The 19,962-nt window shown below is 51.0% G+C and overlaps 1 protein-coding gene across 29 annotated transcripts in view; it reads left to right on the forward strand.

Annotated features, from left to right (window-relative positions):
* SMCO4 (single-pass membrane protein with coiled-coil domains 4) overlaps positions 1–19,627 on the forward strand; it is a 79,737-nt gene extending 60,110 nt beyond the window's left edge. For 26 of the 29 annotated variants that reach the window (XR_006057575.2, XR_006057573.1, XR_006057574.1 and 23 more), the window contains one exon: positions 18,871–19,627. Coding sequence is in view for 23 of the 29 variants with exons in the window: in XM_060404210.1 (XP_060260193.1) it covers positions 18,952–19,131 (180 nt within the window). In the remaining 6 variants the exon portion in view is untranslated. Of the gene's footprint in view, positions 1–12,143; positions 14,019–18,870 lie in introns of those variants that run through there. The other 3 variants (XR_009597910.1, XR_009597911.1, XM_042238412.2) reach the window with 2 other exon arrangements.
* The last annotated feature ends 335 nt before the right edge of the window (positions 19,628–19,962 follow it).

Here is a 19,962-nt window from a genome sequence, read left to right on the forward strand (position 1 = left end):
TAGAGCTTGAGAAAGTAGCAAGGCAAGGCAGGGAAACCCAGGTTGCAAAAATCTGCATGAACCAGACAAGGGCCTGACCTAGTGGTAGTGGGGATGGAGCAGGAGAATGTGTTGAGAGATGTTTAGGAAAAGGGATTAGTAGGTCTGTTTTGCCAAAAGTTGTACTTTCCTTTTAGGTTCAAAGGATTGATTAACAAAAGAAACCACTCTTTACACACATAAACAATTTCAGTTTTTTGTAGAAGATTATTTGACTTAATTCCAATATGCATTCACTAAAAGAAAATAAATAGAAACAATAGAAATAGCAGCATAAACATCACCAAATTGGGCCCACCTATATCCAGACTTCAGGTGGTGTGTCATCCCATGGGTGACATTTCAAATTGCAGTTTTGTGGGCTCCCGCTTGTAATCCCAGGCTGCAAACTGATGTCATCATCAGTTAGCATGCAAAAACACAGCTCTGGTTTTACACTGTAACCATTTTACAGTGTTCATTTCAGTTTGTGAGTCATGGGATTTCATTAGACCCTGGGGGACTGGCCAGACCTCCAGAGACTCAAAAATTCCAAGACCAACTCGCTTTCTTGATGAAAGTGAAAGAGGAGAGTGAAAAAGTTGGCTTAAAGCTCAACATTCCGAAAAAGAAGATCATGGCATCCGGTCCCATCACTTCATGGGAAATAGATGGGGAAACAGTGGGAACAGTGTCAGACTTTAGTTTTTTGGGCTCCAAAATCACTGCAGATGGTGATTGCAGCCATGAAATGAAAAGACGCTTACTCCTTGGAAGAAAAGTTATGAGCAACCTAGATAGCATATTCAAAAGCAGAGACATTACTTTGCTGACTAAGGTCCATCTAGTCAAGGCTATGGTTTTTCCCGTGGTCATGTATGGATGTGAGAGTTGGACTGTGAAGAAGGCTGAGCACTGAAGAATTGATGCTTTTGACCTGTGGTGTTGGAGAAGACTCTTGAGAGTCCCTTGGACTGCAAGGAGATCAGCCCTGGGATTTCTTTGGAAGGAATGATGCTAAAGCTGAAACTCCAGTACTTTGGCCACCTCATGTGAAGAGTTGACTCATTGGAAAAGACTCTGATGCTGGGAGGGATTAGGGGCAGGAGGAGAAGAGGACGACAGAGGATGAGATGGCTGGATGGCATCACCAACTCGATGGACGTTGAGTTTGAGTGAACTCCGAGAGTTGGTGATGGACAGGGAGGCCTGGCATGCTGCAATTCATGGGGTCACAAAGAGTTGGACATGACTGAGAGACTGAACCGAACTCCCTTTCTTATCTGAAGTGTTGCCTGACTTGCTGTGTTTGCCGGCAGGCAGGGAATCTGGGCAGTGTCCAGGCAGGTCAGAGGCCTGCTCTCCTGCTTTGAAGCCTGAACAAGACTTCCTCTATTTTGATTTCCCTAACATAGGTCTTGGGGGATAATTTGATACAAGGAACTAGGGCAAGGGGAGGCACCCAAAAACCCCCCAAACTTCTGCCTTGGGTGACATTAGTAAGAGAAACAGGTTTAGACCATTCAGTAAATGCTTACTGAACTTCTTCTGGTGGGGGAGGTGGACAAAAATGATGAACTCTTTAAAAAGAAAAGAGTGGAGCAAAGAAGGGCTATTTTAAAGATGTAGACGTAGGCAAAATGGCGCCTGATTTTGACTAAGGGGCTCAGACAGGCTTCCTCATCTGTGTGTGCGTAAGGCTGGCCGAGATGAGAAGCTGTGAGCATGAGGGCATGTGGGCTCCTTCTGTCACCATGTCAGGGGTGCTGGATGCCATACAGGGAACTGGGCCGTGTTGCCGCTGGGTAGATTCTGCACAGCAGCCTGGTTTACTGATGCCTTTTGCAGGATACCCGGACTTTGTCAGTGGTCAGGGCCTGCAGTGAAGCACAAACAACGGGCTTGGAGACCTCGCTGTGGGTCTGTGGCATCTGCTTTGGTGTGATCTTCTCACCTTCCCTGCTCCTCCTCTCGCTCACCAGGCATCAGGTGCCTATGGGCCCACATTGTGGTGCTGCAAAGGTGCCATCTGTTCAGGCCCTCCTGCCCTGGTTCTGCTCAAGCCTCAATCCTGCCTCTCCTTGAGGTCTCTGCTGTCTAATCTGATACGGGCCCCTGATAGTATTGCAGCGTGCCCTCTGCTGTCACCTTATGCTGCTTTGTCTTTCTTCACAGCACTTCACTCCTTGACACGCTATGTATTGATTTGTCTTTCGTCCATCTGCCTTTCCTGGAACGTATGTTCCATCAGAGCTGGAACTTTGTGTTGTTCGTGATTCCGTCTCCACTGCCAGGATAGTGCCTCATGCACCCAGGTGAATCAGTGACTGTCAAGATGGGCTGGTCAGTTCATCTGTCTGTATGTGCAGACGAGCAGGGCCTGGCATGCAGTAGGTGCCTGCTAAGTGCTTGATGGAATGCACTGGTGAGTGAGTGACTCTGTGTCATTGGCTAGTCCCCAGCACTTAGGTGCCCAGTGAGTGTCTGTTGAAAAGATGAGTGGTCTAGAGAGCTTGCCCGTCTCTCTCTGAGGCTGGCCCTCTGTGGGGTCAGCCCCAGTAACTGCGCTTGAGAAGGGCAAAAAAAAAAAAAAAAAACCAGAGGGAAGGGCCCAGGCATGCAGTCTTGGGTGCCTGTGGTTGCAGTTGTTCTTTGCATCTGATGTTTGAGTCAATGCTTCACACTCTCTCAGTATGTCTGCCATCAGCCAGGTGCTGCAATTAACTTGCTGTGATTTAGCATAGAGATGAATTTTTCATTTTAAAGATGCCACAAACAACTGGCGCTGGTGATACATTGGTTGTCAATGAAGCTCATGTCTAAGAGAACATGAGGATGGTGTCCCGTGTCTAGGAGAGAAGGGCTGGTAGCCCACACCTGGCTACAGAGTGTGAGGAGGCCAGAAGCATTCTGGCAGACCTGGGGTTCCACACGCCCAAGGTGCTGCCCATCATGTGGGTAGATCCTTGGGGTGATTGTGGGTCCTGTTTTACCTAAAGGTTTGAGGGAAACAACATTTAAAGAATATTGCACAGGACTGGGGAAACAGACTCTTGGAGGGCACAAACAAAACCTTGTGTGCACCAGGACCCAGAGACTCCACAGAGACTGAGCCAGAACTGTGTTTGAGTGTCTCTTGTGGAGGTACGTGTCAGCAGTGGACTGCCACGGGGGCTCTGTGTGCAGCAGACCTGGGTCATACAGCCTGTGGCATAAGCCCTCTTGGAGGTCACCATTAACCCCACCATAGAGCCACCAGATCTTACAACAGGACTGGGAAAACAAACTCTTGGTGGGCACAAACAAAACCTTGTGCACACCAGGACCCAGGAGAAAGGAGCAGTGACCCCACAAGAGACTGAGCCAGGCTTGCCCGTGAGTGTCCAGGAGTGTCTGGTGGAGGCGTGGTTGGCGGTGGCCTGGTGCAGGGTCAGGGACACGGAGTGCAGCAGTGCACATACAGGACCTTTTGAAGGAGGTTATTATCTTCACTTTCTCCACCATAGTTGCCCTCAGGTCAAACAACAGGGAGGGAACACAGCCCTGCCCATCAACAGGAAATTGGATTAAAGATTTACTGAACATGGCTCCACCCATCAGAAGAAGACCCAGTTTCCCCATCAGTCAGTCTCTCCCATCAGGAAGCTTCCATAAGCCTCTTATCCTTATCCATCAGAGGGCAGGCAGAATGAAAACCACAATCACAGAAAACAAATCAAACTGATCACATGGACCACAGCCTTGTCTAATTCAATGAAACCATGAGCCATGCCCTGTAGGGCCACCCAAGACAGACAGGTCATGGTGGAGAGTTCTGACAAAACATGGTCCACTGGAGAAGGGAATGGCAGACCACTTCAGTACTCCTGTCTTGTGAACCCCATGAACAGTATGAAAAGGGGAAAAGGTATGACATTGAAGGATGAGCTCCCCAGGTCAGTAGGTGCCCAATAAGTTACTGGAGAAGAGTGGAGAAATAACTCCAGAAAGAATGAAGAGATGGAGCCAAAGCAACAACATCACCCAGTTGTGGATGTGACTGGTGATGGAAGTAAAGTCCGATTCTGTAAAGAGCAATATTGCATAGGAACCTAGAATGTTAGGTCCATGAGTCAAGGTAAATTGGAAGTAGTCAAACAGGAGATGACAAGAGTGAACATCGACATTTTAGGAATCAGTGAACCAAGATGGACTGGAATGGGTGAATTTAAATCAGATGACCATTACATCTACTACTGTGGGCAAGAATCCCTTAGAAGAAATGGAGTTGCCCTCATAGTTAAGAGTCCGAAATGCAGTACTTGGATGCAATCTCAAAAACAAGAGAATGATCTCTGTTCATTTCCAAGGCAAACCATTCAGTATTACAGTAATCCAAGTCTATGTCCCAACCAGTAAAGCTGAAGAAGCTGAGGTTGAACAGTTCTATGAAGACCTACAAGACCTTCTAGAACTAACACCCCAAAAAGATGTCCTTTTCATTATAGGGGACTGGAATGCAAAAGTAGGAAGTCAAGAGATACCTGGAGTAACAAGCAAATTTGGCCTTGGAATATGGAATGAAGCAGGGCAAAGGCTAACAGAGTTCTGCCAAGCAAACGTACTGGTCATAAGCAAACACCCTCTTCCAACAACACAAGAGAAGACTCTACACATGGACATCACCAGATGGTCAACACCGAAATCAGACTGATTATATTCTTTGCAGCCAAAGATGGAGAAGCTCTATACAGTCAACAAAAACAAGACAAGGAGCTGACTGTGGCTCAGATCATGAACTCCTTATTGCCAAATTCAAACAAATTGAAGAAAGTAAGGACAACCACTAGACCATTCAGGTATGACCTAAATCAAATCCCTTACAATTATACAATGGAAGTGACAAGTAGCTTCAAGTGATTAGATCTGATAGACAGAGTGCCTGAAGAACTATGGATGGAGGTTTGTGACATTGTACAGGAGACAGGGATCAAGACCATCCCCAAGAGAAAGAAATGCAAAAAGGGCAAAATGATTGACTGAGAAGGCCTTACAAATAGCTGCGAAAAGAAGAGAAGAGAAAAGCAAAGAAAAAAAGGAAAGATATACCCATTTGAATGCAGAGTTCTAAAGAATAGCAAGGAGAGATAAGAAAGCCTTCCTCAGTGATTAGTACAAAGAAATAGAGGAAAACAATAGAATGGGAAAGACTAAATATCTCTTCAAGAAAATTAGTGATACCAAGGGAACATTTCATGCAAAAATTGGCACAATAAAGGACAGAAATGGTATGTACCTAATAGAAGCAGAAGATATTAAGAAGAGGTGGCAAGAATACACAGCAGAACTATACAAAAAACATCTTAATGACCCAGATGATCATGATGGTGTGATCAGTCACCTAGAGCCAGACATCCTGGAATGTGAAGTCAAGTGGGCCTTAGGAAGCATGACTACAAACAAAGCCAGTGGCAGTGATAGAATTCCAGTTGACTTATTTCAAATCCTGAAAGATGATGCTGTGAAAGTGCTGTACTCAATATGCCAGCAAATTTGGAAAACTCAGCAGTGGCCACAGTACTGTTATAGGTCAGTTTGCTTTCCAATCCCAAAGAATGGCAATGCCAAAGAATGCTCAAACCACACACACACACACACACAATTGCACTCATCTCACAGGCTAGCCAAGTAATGCTCAAAATCCTCTAAGCCAGGCTTAACAGTACGTGAACCATGAACTTCCAGATGTTCAAGCTGGATTTAGAAAAGGCAGAGGAATCAGAGGTCAAATTGCCAACATCCATTGGATCATAGAAAAAGCAAGAGAGTTCCAGGAAAACATCTGCTTTATTGACTATGCCAAAGCCTTTGACTGTGTGGATCACAACAAACTGTGGAAAATTCTTCAAGAGATTGGAATACCAGACCACCTTACCTGCCTCCTGAGAAATCTGTATGTAGGTCAAGAAGCAACAGTTAGAACTGGACATGCAACAACATACTGGTTCCAAATCGGGAAAGGAGTATGTCAAGGCTGTTATTGTCATCCTGCTTATTTAACTTATATGCAGAGTACATCATGCAAAGTGCCAGGCTGGATGAAGCATAAGCTAGAATCAAGATTGCTGGGAGAAATATCAGTAACCTCAGATATGCAGATGACCCTACCCTTATGGCAGAAAGCAAAGAAGAACTAAAGAGCCTCTTGATGGAAGTAAAAGAGGAGAGTGGAAAAGTTGGCCTAAAACTCAGCATTCAGAAAACTAAGATCATGGCATTCGGTCCCATCACTTCATGGCAAATAGATGGGGAAACAATGGAAACAGTGACAGACTTTATTTTGGGGGGCTCCAAAATCATTGTAGATGGTGACTGCAGCCATGAAATTAAAAGACGCTGGCTCCTTGGAAGAAAAGCTATGACCAAACTATACAACATATTAAAAAGCAGAGACATCACCTTGCAGACAAAGGTCCGTCCAGTCAAAGCTATTGTTTTTCCAGTAGTCACGTATGGGATGTGAGATTTGGACTACAAAGAAATCTGAGCACCGAAGAATTGATGCTCTTGAACTGTGGTTTTGGAGAAGAGTCTTGAGAGTCCCTTGCTCTGCAAGGAGATCCAACCAGTCCATCCTAAAGGAAATGAGTCCTGAATATTCACTGGAAGGACTGATGCTAAAGCTGAAGCTCCAGTCCTTTGGCCACCTGATGCAAAGAACCGACTCATTGGAAAAGACCTTGATGCTGGGAAAGATTGAAGGTGGGAGGAGAAGGGGATGACAGAGGATAAGATGGTCGTATGACATCACTGACTCAATGGACATGAGTTTGAGCATGCTCCTGGAGCTTGTGATGGACAGGGAAGCCTGGCCTGCTGCAGTCCGTGAGGTTGCAAAAAGTCGGATATGACTAAGCGACTGAACTGAACTGAAAACAAATATGGCTCCTTGTTGGAGGGGAATTCAAATAGCTTAGTGGTTACAGCAGGGTTCTGAAGCTAGACTGGGTACATTTGAATCTGTCCCATCACTTCCTTGCTTCGTGGTCCTGGGCAGGTTACACTGACTTTCAAGACCTCATTTCTCAGGACATCCCTGGTGGTCCAGTGGCTAGGACTCTGAGCTCCCACTGCTCAGGTTCCCAATGACCCAGGTTCGATCCCTGGTCCAGAAATTAGATCCTACATGTCCCAACTAAGAGTTCACATGCTACAGCTAAGTTCACATGCCGAGGCTAAGCATCCTGCATGCCACATCAAAGACTGAAGAACCCGTGTGCCACAACTAAGACCTGGCACAGCCCAATTAAAAAAAGAAACAAAAACATTCCTTGCCTGGGACACTGAGAGCCCCCTTAGCACAGTGCCATGCACATCCCAAGTGAACAGCAAGGGCTAATATATATAATTGCTCAACACTTTCAAATAAAAGAGGAGACAATTACAATTTTAGTCTTGAATTGGCTTTGCCTCCAGGATTGATTCTCCACCCCTCTCTGTCATGTTTGAGATGGAAAAGTTAGAGAAACACTGCCTTAAAAAAATAGACATCCAGTGCAGTGCATGTAACTGGCTGGTAAGTTTACCTTCAGGAATTTTCCTTCAACCTTGTCTTAGTTTTCGCCTGTCACAGAGTTGAGCTCTCATTACCAAAGTGATAAATTAGTGATGCTTACTTTCAGTACCTAGGATCTGAGAGGACCTAGTTGAATAGCAGATGAGGTTCAGGGAACCTGCAGGTTTGAATCAAGAATTGCCACTTAAGGAATGACAATACCTAGAAGAGCTTGTAACTTCACATGTGTTTCTTTCATTTCATTCTCAGAAGAGCTTGTTATTCATCAAGGTGAAAAAGGCTGTCGGGCTGTTTCTGCGACTTCTTCTGGGAATGAGATTGAAACATTTACCAGCCCTTCCTGGTCTCCTTTCAGTGTTTTTTTGACTGCAAGTCATTGTCCATGGATTGAAGTGGCATTTTCCCTAATGAAGCACAGTATGAAATATCAGAGCATGCTGCACATAATAAGGTTACATTGGTGTCCAGTCACTAAGTCGTATCCGATGTCATCCGTAAAACTTTGGTTTTAATTTGTGTGGTATGTGCAGCTGTTAACTGTGTTTCTTTCTGGGCATCTTAACCATTTCAGAAGTTACTGTTTTGGACCCTCTTACAGGACTTTCACATTCCTTTGCTTCTGTTTAGTTGTCTCCTTTGCTCTTTCTGTGGTTGAGTTTGCTTCAGGTCAACTAGTTAAAACAAATTGCTATGCTTGAAGTTGCTGATCACTGTAAATTTAACTCTGACGTGTCTTCGAAGGAGGGCAGTGGGCCGTCACGGGTTAGTGATGAGATCCATCAGCGTCTGGGCGTCCATCGCTTTGCCTGCCTCATGACCACCCCCCCATCTTTCCCCTGCCCCGTGTGTGCCTCTGCTTGGGCCACAGAACCGTGAGTCGTATTATTTCACACTCCCTTTCCAGTCTGCTGGTGAGTCATGTTGGCACTCCCTTCAGAAAGCACTCTGCCCGGCTGCTTTTCAGCCTACCTGCCCCTCCAGGGACCAAGCCACCACGTCCCTCCTGAGTGGCTCACTGGCATCTGACCCCTTTCCCAGCCTCAGCCCTGGCTTCCCACAGCCAGCAGCCCAGCGTTGCTCTTCTCATCACAGGCAGAGCCATCCAGTGACTCCAGACTTGCCTCGGTCACTTTCTCGCCTCCTGGAGTCTCCGGTCCACTTTCTCAGGAACCTTCCTTGATTGATTTCTCTAAATTTGCAGCTTCTGTTTCCCTCATCTTTGTTTTCTCTAAAGCATAGCATCATCTGATACACAGTCTATTCATTCGTGGGTTGTCCATCCCCCATGTTCCTGTAAACTACCCACCATGTCTCCTGACATAGATGCCCAAAAACTATTTGAATGCTAGGAATTTTTAATCCCTGTTTTAGAAACAGTCATTGAAGGTCTAAGAGACTAAAGGTTCCTTGCCCAGACCCTACAAGTGCCAGGATGGGAGTTAGAACCCAGACATGAAGTTGCCATGTACACTCCTCCTTCTCGTTAAAAAGGGCAGAGTCACCGCGTGAGGAGACAGATTCTACGCAGAAGCACTTGGCAGGAAGGCCCCTCATCCCGCTTATTGAGACCCCCAGCTTTTTACGTCTGTGTTATTCAGCAGCCCACCCCGAGGTTCTTTTAGTGTTCCGGATTTTTATTTAGGAGTAGCTGAGCCTGCTATTACCTATTTTACCCCACCCAATTACCTATTTTCTTTTTTTCCTAGCCTTGATGAGAGAAGCGTGCACGGGTTGGCGTCTGTCAGCGTCTGTGTGCTCGACGCCCCGAGGCCGTGGCCAGTGGGGTGTTGAGGCTGTGGTCAGTGGGGTGTTGCAGCCTGGGGGGCTGTCTCTGTGCGCTCACAGCTGCGCCCTCAGGAGGCACAAATGTCAGCCGCACATGCAGACTCCCAGCCTGCTCAGTTTTCCCAGAAACCCGCTGGGCTCTGCCCCTTCTAGCCGGCAGGCGGGAGTGGGGTCATCTCTGGCCCCTTGTGGCTAAATCTGAGGACAGAAAGTAAAGCAGGCTCCCCCAATGAGCCGCTTACATTTCCCTGCACTCAGGACAGCTTCCCGGGGTTCGTGGCCAGGAGCGCGGAGCAGGTAGGCCTCCTGATGCACCCAGAAGAACTGGTGAGGTCCCGCAGCCCCTGCGCAGACACCCTTCTTGGTGGTGGTGGGTTAGTAACTCAGTTGTGTCTGACTCTTGGCTCATCGGTCCATGGGATTCTCCAGGCAAGAATTAGTGGAGTGGGCTGTCGTTTCCTTCTCCAGGGGGTCTTCCTGACCCAGGGATCGACCTGGGGTCTCCTGCATTGCAGGCGGATTCTTTACCACCTAGCCATCAGGGAAGCCTACCCTGTCTTCTGTGCTGTTTAAAAGTGAAAGTGAAGTCGCTCAGTCGTGTCCGAGGACCCCATGGACTGTAGCCTACCAGGCTCCTCCCTCCATGGGATTCTTCAGGCAAGAGTACTGGAGTGGGTTGCCATTTCCTTCTCCAGGGGATCTTCTTTTGTTTGCATTCCTGATTTGGAAGTAGGAGAAGCCTGCAGCATTTTCTCCACGAGCACGTCATGCTCACTGCCTTTTCTGGGGACAGAAGGTCCAGGGGCTTTGAACCAGTGGACAGCACGGAGGAGGGCGGCAGTCTCCGGCCGTCACCCCGGGAGTGGCCTCCCTGGGGCTGCCCCTGGGCCTGGTTTCCGTCCTCCCGTCGCCGGTGTGGGGAGGAGGGCCGCAACCCACAGCCCCTCCACGTGGTCACCCGGACATGCTGCTCCTTCGGGCGCCCCTCGAACGGTCGGGGACATCCTGGGGGCTTTTCAGGCCGCCTAACCCATGGTGGGTCCAAACAGCAGGCAGTGTGTCTTTAAACCCAGGACAGCGGCCCAGCCTGTGGGGGCTGTGCAGGATACCGTCCAGGACCTGGGGCAGGTCAGGAACAGGCTTTACCCTCTGCTAAGTGAGGCAGGCTATGGAAGGCCTGGCTCCCGCTCACCCTGCCTGCTCCGCACAGCCTCCCTCAGGAGCTAACAGGCAGGAGCCTATGTGGACCCTTGACCCTGTGCCCCGTCATTCCGTGTGCTTCTAAGGGACGGCCTGGCCACCTGGAGGCCGCTGTAGGACTGGAGCAGGCAGAGGACTGGGGCAGAATCCCAGATGCACTCTGGCCTGGCTCTTCTCTGAGCCTCAGTTCCCTAGTCTGCAAAGTGGGATAGAGGTTTGTGTATTTGTAGAGGGATTTAGTGGGGCCTCCCAGGTGGCTCAGTGGTAAAGTATCTGACTGCAATGCAGGAGACCCAGGTTTGACCCCTGGGTCAGGAAGATCCCCTGAAGAAGGAAATGGCAACCCACTCCAGTATTCTTACCTGGAGGATCCCGTGGACAGGATACTGGCAGACATCCATGGGGTCTCAAAGAGTCAGACACAGCTTAGCAACTGAGCGCACAGACATACAGAGGGGTTTAGTGCAGTAGTCCAGCAGCAAGTGAGTCTTCAGGATGTGACAGGTGACATTCTTAATTGTGGGGTGACCGAGAGGCACTGTGGGGTCATGCAAAGAGGACGCATGGACTTGGAATTAAGTCCAAGTTCAAATCCTCGGTCCATTCATTCACTCAGTGTTTAATGAGTGATGATGTTTTTCGAATTGTGGTGCTAGAGAAGATTCTTTAGAGTCCCTTGGACTTCAAGGAGATCAAACCGATCAGTCCTAAAGGAAATCAACCCTGAATAGTGATTGCAAGGACAGATCCTGAAGCTGAAGCTTCAATACTTTGGCCACCTGATGGAAAGAGCTGACTCACTGGAAAAGACCCTGATGCTGGGAACCACTGAGGGCAGTAGGAGAAGAGGGTGAGATGGTTGGATGACATCACCGACTCAATAGACATGAGTTTGAGCAAACTCTGGGAAATGCTCAAGGACAGGAAAGCCTGGCGTGTGCTGCAGTCTGTGGGGTTGCAAAGAGTCATAACTTAGTGACTGAACACACACACATTATGGGATTTACACTGGGATGGAGACTGTGTTGATTAGTCTTTGATGTGGGCAAATCGCCATGCTTTCCGAAACTCAGTTTCTTCATATAAAATGGGAGTGAGGATACCAACCTTGTGTTGAGAATGAGATGAGCGTTTCTAAGTGGCAGCTAGCTGCTTGGTTATTTTCTGCTATAACTTTTTCTTCTCTGCTGTAACTCTGTGGTTAGTATGTAAGATAACTGCTTGTATTAAACTCTTCCACCTTTGATGTTCAATCCAGAGGTGCTTGTTTGAGCACCCGTTATGTGAGAGGCATCCGGCCAGCCTAGGGGAAGTGCATGGTCCTGTGGGAACATCAGAGGCCAGTGCTGCAATAAAGGCATAGACTGAGTGCTGAGCTGGTGCCAAGGAGGGAGTGCTGAAGGCCGGGCATAGGGTGGACCACGGATGAGTGCACTGAGAGGATGCCAGTGCATGGGCAAGGGCATGAGAGTTACGCAGGGGGGTGGCGCGTGACAGAGCTCCAGCGTGGGTGTAACCATGGACGTGGGGTGTGAGTGCGTGGGGTGAGTGCTCAGGTGTGTCGGTAGCTGTGGGTCACAGGAGGTGTGAGGAGGCTGGAGAGATCCACGGGCTGGACTGTGAGAGGTCTCGAGTCCCCGCCGCTGTGAGTTGCGGCTGTGATGTGGGAACTTCTCAGGGGCTGAACCTGGTGCTTATTTGCATGGGGCAGGCGCAGGGCTGCTCAGTTAGAGTGCCAAGTAGAGCCACTCATGGAATCTGACGCTTCCGAGTAGCCCACATTAAGACAGAAGGAGACAGGTGAAATGACTTTAGTAGCATAGCGTATTGGACCTAGTGTCTCCAAAATACTGGCATTTCTTGTAATTGATATAGACGATATTAATGAGATCTTTTATATTCTTTCTTTTAGTACTGAGTCTTCAATCTCTGGTAGGTATTTCAAATATTTCAAATTACAGTTCAGCTCAGTTTGGATTGCACCGTGTCTCCGGGCTCGTAGCTAGCTGCATGTGACTCTGGCTGCCATACGGCAGTGCAGGCCTAGCCCATCTGGGATACGGGAGCTGGGCCTGGTCTCTGTGATTCTGAGCCTTCCTTCAGTTGCCATGCCAGCCCACTTCTCCCATTAAACCTTTGGGAAAACCTGCCCAACAGCAGATTGGTAACTGGTGGTTTTCCGCAGGGAAGAGAGAAAAACTGGGGGATTCTGTCATCCAGGGGTTATATGGTTCAAAACCAAAACAGGGCAGAGTTCCCTGGTGTCTCCCTCCTTACCTGCATCTGCACTGCACAAACATCCCTGGAGACTGCGTTACTCTGCATTCGCTTATTGAGCATCTAGTTTGGCCTGTTAATCAATACTTTGGTCTGTCTCTTTTTTTTTCAGTAACTCCACAAAACAGGTTTTCTTGTCCCATTTTACAGAGGAAAGCCCATGAGAGATTAAGTACATTGCCCAGGGTTGTATAACTAGACATGGCGCGGCTGAGGCTCAAACCTGGTATCAAACCCACGTTCTAACCTCTGCTCCTGACTGTTTCCCTCATAAATTCTAAGGATGCTATGCACATTATGATCTCTAAGTTGGAAGAAATATACATAAAGCTCTTAATAAGCACGTGTATGCACACAGGTAGTATACACACACATGCACACGCATGTATAGAAAAGGCTATGGTTTTCCTGGTAGGCATGTGCGGATGTGAAAGTTGGACTGTAAAGGAGGCTGAAGCCAAAGAATTGATGCTTTTGACTCTTGAGAGTCCCTTGGACAACAAGATCAAACCAGTCAATCCGAAAGGAAATCAACCCTGAATATTCACTGGAAGGACTGATCCTGAAGCTCCAATACTTTGGCCACCTGATGCAAAGAGCAACTCATTGGAAAAGACCCTGATGCTGGGCAAGATTGAGGGCAGGAGGAGGAGGGGTTGAGATGGTTGGATGGCATCACCGACTCAATGGATATAAGTTTGAGCAAGCTCTGGGAGATGGTGAAGGACAGGGAGGCCTCCTGTGCTGAAGTCCATGGGGTCGCAGTCAGACATTACTTAGACACAAGTTCAGTCTTAGTGACTGAACAAAAATATAGCAAAGAGACTGGAAAGCTTCACGAAAATCCATAAAACGAGTCAAAACTAAAGGATGTGTTTCCTCCTCTTCTCTACCCTCCTCCCTTCTATCCACGCACTGGGGACCAGTTGGAATGTTCCAGTGCTGACCAGTTGCTATGGGCCTGTTGGCAGGGGAGGGGCATGGGTGGAACTCCAGTGTTTGTGAAGTCTTCCATTTCTTTGGTAGGGGAGCTCGAGACAGCGGGGTGGCCGGGGGCAGTCACAGTTGGGCTCTAAAGCTAGAACTCAGCTAGTGGTCTCGATCCGGCCTGGGCTGCTTGCTGGGAAAGAGCCAGACTGCACCTCGTGAGCTTCATCTTCGACTTTCTCTCTGACGGAGGCTGGTGAGCAGTGATGTTGCCGCAAAGGGGGTAAAGGGTTGGGAAGGTCCATGGGGAAGGGACTGGAGGATGGTGAGGAGTTGGGCTTCAGGGTCAGACTGCTGTGGGTTTGACTTAGGACTCCGCCACTCCCTCATTTTGGTCTCCTCGTTTGTAAAACTGGAACAATCATTTTAGCCAGGGCTCCTTCATTAGAGGCCACAGTGACCCACTGGAAATAACTCCACTTCAAAGAGATGTCTATGCTAGGATTCAGAAGCATGTGTACACAGGTCGGCTCGGGAGCCTGTGGCCAGCAGGCCCTTGCAGGCTGTGCTGGAGACCGCAGCGGACCTGCTCCTCAGCTCTCAGGAGCCCCTGCACCCCAGCTCCTGTCCGCAGCGCGGCCTCCTCTGCCGGCTGCTGCGCATGGCCTCAGGTTGCTTCCCCGGCGCCTGCCCCTGCAGGGTTTTCCAGCTTCAGTGTCCATTCAGGTTTCTTAGTTTAGACTTCTGAAATAGAGGTGGATTGGCCCGACTTCCTTTCCAGGCAGCGCCACACATTTCAAAGGTCTGGCAGACCCGGGGGAGCCACCCCGGGACTGGCTAGCCCCCTGGTCCAGGCGGCTGTGGCCAGAGTGGGTGAGCCGGTCCTCAGCCTGCCGGGGGCGGGACATGGACACGGAGGACGCAGCGGGGTTGGCCGTGCGGGCTGGTGTTTCCCTTCTCGGCTTGACTTCTCCTTCTCCACCAGGATTATTCCTGCCTCCTCTTCCCTTGAGCCTACCTCCCAGCTCCCTAGGTTTCCCTGGAAGCCCTCCGCTCTTTCACTGAGAAGGGAAAGCCTCTCATCCCCTCCAGGCCGTTCAGACCTGCCCCCTGAACCCGTCGTCTTTGTCTTGCCTCCCACTGGATCCCAACTCCTGCCTTAGCTTCTCTCAAAGGCAGAGCTGTCCTTCTGTGCTCTCAGCTTTCTCCTGAAGATACCCCTCCTTTTCTTCAGCCTTGAGGTTTTCTCCCTTCTGTGGGAGCCCTCATACATCCTCAGCGTTTCTCTCTGGACCCCCCAGGGGCTTCCTGCAGAGCTTCAGACCAGCTGTCTGTCCAAGGACCAGGCCCAGGGCTGGGGTGTGAGTCTCTGGCCACAAGTCCTCACAGGACTAAGCAGTTTGTGATGGGATGTTGATCAGCTGTGCACTGCAAACACTTTGGTTCAGCTGACATTTTTTTCACGGTGAAACTTTCTCAGTGAAGGAAGAGGTATGTCATTTACAGTTGGGCACAGCTTCTGTCTGCTCAGGGACAGTGTGTGACCTCTCCTGTAATAGCCCCAGCCTGGGCGCTCCCCTCCCGCCCCCTAAATGAAGTTCCTCTTGGCAGCTCCCCGAGTCACCAGGTCCAGAGGCCTTTACTTTACAGCATGCTCTTCTCGCCTCTTGGTCCCCAGGGCTCCAGAGTCTTTTCTCGTCTTCACCCCAGGGCTTCACAGTCTTCTCCACAGGCTCCCCCGTCCCTCAAACCCCCATTCCCACAGACACACACACAGACACACACACACACGCACGCTCCCTGTGCTCTCTGTCAGATGCTCGGGCCAGGCCCTCTTCTGCATCTGCCTTGTCCTTGCTGAGCTCTCGTCCTCAATCGCTGGTGACTTCCAGTACAGACCTTCAGCCCAGGCCAAGCTCTAGACTCCTGTCCTCCCCACTTCCTGAGTGTCTTCACGCTGATGTCTGAGGGGCTGCCTCACGTGTGGATAGGTGCAAGCAGAGCCCTGATGGCCTTTCTCAAATCCAGCCCCACTTCCCATGATTCCCCTTTACCTCAATGAGGGTGGTCACCATCCACCCAGATGCTCAAGCTCCAAACCTGAGGTCTTCCCCATGACTCTCTTTTCCTCTCGCGCCATGTCTAATCTGTCGTTAGGTCTTGTTCGTTGTATCAAACCTGGCTTCCCTGGTGGCTCAGATGGTAAAGAACCTGCCTGCAATGCAGGAGTCCCAGGTTTGATCCCTGGATTGGGAAGATCCCCTGGAGAAGGGAATGGCTACCCACTCCAGTATTTTTGCCTGGAGAATTCCATGGACAGAGGAGCCTGGCGGGCTACAGTCCATGGGGTTGCAAAGAGTTGGACACTTCTGAGCAACTTTCACTTTTACCCTTGTCTTTATCACTACTGGTTGTCCCCACCATGTCTGAGCTACCCTTGTCCCTCCCTGGCCAGCTCTAAGCTTTTCATCCCTCTATACCCAAGTCTCCATGGACAGGCCTGAAGAGCTTTTTAAAGCTTGCGCCTCCCTGTATGCAGCCCTCACGCTGCTCTGAGAGTGAAGCCTGACCCCTAGCTGTGGTCCAGCAGCCCCTGGGTGGCCTGGCCTCACTGCCATCTCCATGTCCCCTCCTGTCACCCTTCGGGCTCTGTCCACTCCCTCTGCCTGCCGCCCTTCCCGGGGCTTTGTCCCGCTGGACCCTTTCTCCTCCCCTCGGCTGTCAGCTCAGAGGCGTTTCCCCTCCCTCCCCATTACCCCCTCTTCGGCCGAAGGAGCGCTCCAGGCTGTGTTTCAGGCCCATGGCACAGGTGACTGAGAGCAGGGAGGCCACCACTGAGCCTGTGTTTGTCCCCTAAGTCCTGGCCAGACCTGCACTATCCCCAGGAATGAGGCTTTTTTAAGCCTCGGGGAACTTCTGACACTGAGGCTTTGTGAAGCCCCAGACCATTCAGCCAGCAAGTGATCGTCCTGAGTTTGAACCCAGGTTAGCCTGCCAGTTTTCTGAAAGATTTGAAAAGGAGGGTTTGTAAAAAAGGAGAGTTTGTAAAGCCAGGGGCTCCTACACCTGTCAGGTCCTAAAAAGTAGTGGCCTGTTGGTAGAGGGCTCCTAGTCTCTTACCACTCCTCTCGTCCCAGACCCCAGTATCTGTTTTGTATTATCCATAGTCAGGCGGAGTTTCTCAAAGTGCAAGAGGGCTGATGTTCCTGTAGCGGGCTGACATGATGCCAGCCAACAGCAAATAGTAAATGTTCCGGGCAGCCCCATTTAGGCAAACGTATGATTCCCATCAGGCTTTGGAAAACAGCCACTCTTCCTTTCTTAAGAACGGCGTCCTTTCCCAGCTGGGACCTCACGTTCCATGTCCTGCCACTTCACATGTCTCTCTTAGAGGAGTACTGGTGCCCGCTGCTCCTCTGCCCCCCAAAGGGCCTGACTCCTACCAGGGCCGGGGAGGTTTTGGTTGGCGTTTATCTCTCTTACTTCCCTGCCCAGTACTCACCCTCCGCTCCTTCACTGTACTCAGAGAGCACGCGCCTCGCTGTGGAGATTGGATGGCTGGGCTGCGGGTGTACTGGGCCTCAGTGTGTCTGGTCATGCGCAAGTGGTGACGCAGGAAAGCTGGGCCCCGGGGGGTCCTCCGGAGCAGTGACAGCGGCCTGTCTGGTCCACCTCACCCGCCACCCCGCCTGGCTCCAGGCGGCGGCCAGGCTGCGCTCCAGCCCCTAGGCCGCTTTGAGACCGGAGGTGTCAGTGGGCTCCTGGGATGGCCGCTGGCTCCGGAGTGCTCAGTCGTGTCCGATTCTGCGACCCCACGGACTGCAGCCTGCCAGGCTCCTCGGTCCGTGGGATTTCCCAGGCAAGAATACTGGAGTGGGCTGCCGTTTCCTCCTCCAGGGGATCTTCCCGACCCAGGGATCGAACCCCCGTCTCCTGCATTGCAGGCGGGTTCTTTACCACTGAGCTACCAGGGAAGCCCCTTGTCACACTGTCCTTGATCCCGTGCGGTGCCCAAGGCCACGGCCTAAACTTCTCAATTTAACTCGGCCGCAGCCTGTTTCTGTTGCTTTAAACTCGGGATGGGACTTGCGCGGAGTTACACCCGGGTTTCCTTCCTTCCCCGGCCCCGGACAGCACCGCTGCACCCCCGGAGCGCCTCCCCGGGGCACAGACTTTACAGACGTGGGTTGAGTGGGCGGTGGGGCCCTGGGTTCAGCCGGTCTCCCATTATGTCTGTCTGTGCCAGCTCTCCACTCTGCCTGCAGCCCAGGGTGCATCCTCGGAGCATGCTATCCGTGCGCACAGACCGAGGGTGCCACGCCTTCCTCAGCCCGGCGAGCAGAGCCTGGCACGTAGGAGGTGTGGGTGGGCGGGCGAGGGAACCCACGGAGAGGAAGAGGCAGCGGTGCCCCGGCTCTCTGCAGCCCTACTGAGGCGGCCCCGGTTGGGGGAGCCGTGGGCGGTATGGCGCTGGGCTTGGCTGGGGAGATGGTGGGTTTAGAAGGAGTTAAGTACATGGAGGCTTGAGCGGGAGAAGGGTGCCTCGCACCCGCTGAGGGGAGGCGGCAGTCAGCGCTCTCTTCATACCACGAAAGCTGCTGCTGCTGCTGCTGCTAAGTCGCTTCAGTCGTGTCCGACTCTGTGCGACCCCATAGACGGCCGCCCACTAGGCTCCCCCGTCCCTGGGATTCTCCAGGCAAGAACACTGGAGTGGGTTGCCATTTCCTTCTCCAGTGCATGCAAGTGAAAAGTGAAAGTGAAGTCGCTCAGTCCTGTCCGACTCTTAGCGACCCCATGGACTGCAGCCCACCAGGCTCCTCCAGCCATGGGATTTTCCAGGCGAGAGTACTGGAGTGGGGTGCCATTGCACTGGAGTCCATCTGTGCCCACGCCCGGCCGGCTGCCGTGGGGCTGAGAAGCCCTGTCTCACTGCCCAGGAAATCCCTGGCCTGTCCCCGCCGCCCGCCGTCCGGAGGCATGGCCAGGCCTCTTCGGTCCTTCCCCCTGGGCCTCGACTCGCAGATCCTCCTCCTGGTTTAGCGTTGCCTTTCACTCTGGATTCCTTTCCCCTTTGCCTCTGTTGGTTCTTGACCGTGGTTCTCTCGCAGGAGATCCGGCGCCTTGACCTGAGGGGTGTGGTCCTCCCGTGGGAACCGGCTCCAGACGCGCCCTCCTAGCAGCCCGGGAAGATGCGGCAGCTCAAGGGGAAGCCCAAGAAGGAGACGTCCCGCGACAAGAAGGAGCGGAAGCAAGCCATGCAGGAGGCGCGGCGGCAGATCACCACCGTGGTGCTGCCCACGCTGGCCGTGGTGGTGCTGCTCATCGTGGTGTTCGTGTACGTGGCCACGCGCCCGGCCAGCGCCGAGTGAGGGCGCAGACGAGCGGCTCCCGTGCGCAGGGCCTCCTGAGCTCCAAGCAGGGGCCCCCTGTCTTCTCTGGTCTGTGACTTGATTAAAGTTTCTCCACTTTTCTCGGGAAGGGAATAGGGAACGTTTTATCACTGAATGTGCCATACACCTTATGGTCCACTTCATGTGCCTTTCAGACTAAAGCCGTGTGTGTGTGTGTGTGTGTGTGTGTGTATGTGTGTGTGTGTGTGTGTGTGGTGTGTGTGTGTGTGTTTCTCTCCTCTAATCGATATGTCGACAGCTTCACCTGGTGAGAGGAGGAATCTCTGGGTCACGGATCAGTTGGGATCAGTGCTTCTTACCCCATCCCTGTTGCTTTGAACATGACTCTTTGCTACATGTGTTCACGATTTCCGAAGGGACTGTAATTCTTCTCTGTGCTTCATGTGATTTGAAATATATGTCGATTCAAAAGTGAAATATTTATTTTTTGAATAAAGGAGATAATAGCCTTAAATTGGACATCTGTCTTGTTTTGCCAGGAGGTGGTCTTTGCTCTTCAGGGACCACAAGAAGGTGTTGTCTGTCTGTGGGGGTCTTCCCTCTGGCTGGGCAGTGTCCCTCTGGCCCCCAGTCCCCGGGGCTTTGTCCACCTTGCCCTTCATTCCCCACTGTGAATCACTCTCAATAAAATCATGCTATTTGACTGGCTCGTTTTAAGATTGAGAGAATCTCGAGAGGGCCAGAAAGGAGGCATTAATCGGTCTGTTACAGCGAACTAGGAGTTGTCCACAAGCGCTTTAGACACCGGCGAGCAAAGAGCACCACAGACTGGACTTGGAGGTCCAGCTC

The sequence above is a fragment of the Ovis aries genome, chromosome 21 (assembly GCF_016772045.2).
Source record: "Ovis aries strain OAR_USU_Benz2616 breed Rambouillet chromosome 21, ARS-UI_Ramb_v3.0, whole genome shotgun sequence".
Taxonomy (NCBI): domain Eukaryota; kingdom Metazoa; phylum Chordata; class Mammalia; order Artiodactyla; family Bovidae; genus Ovis; species Ovis aries.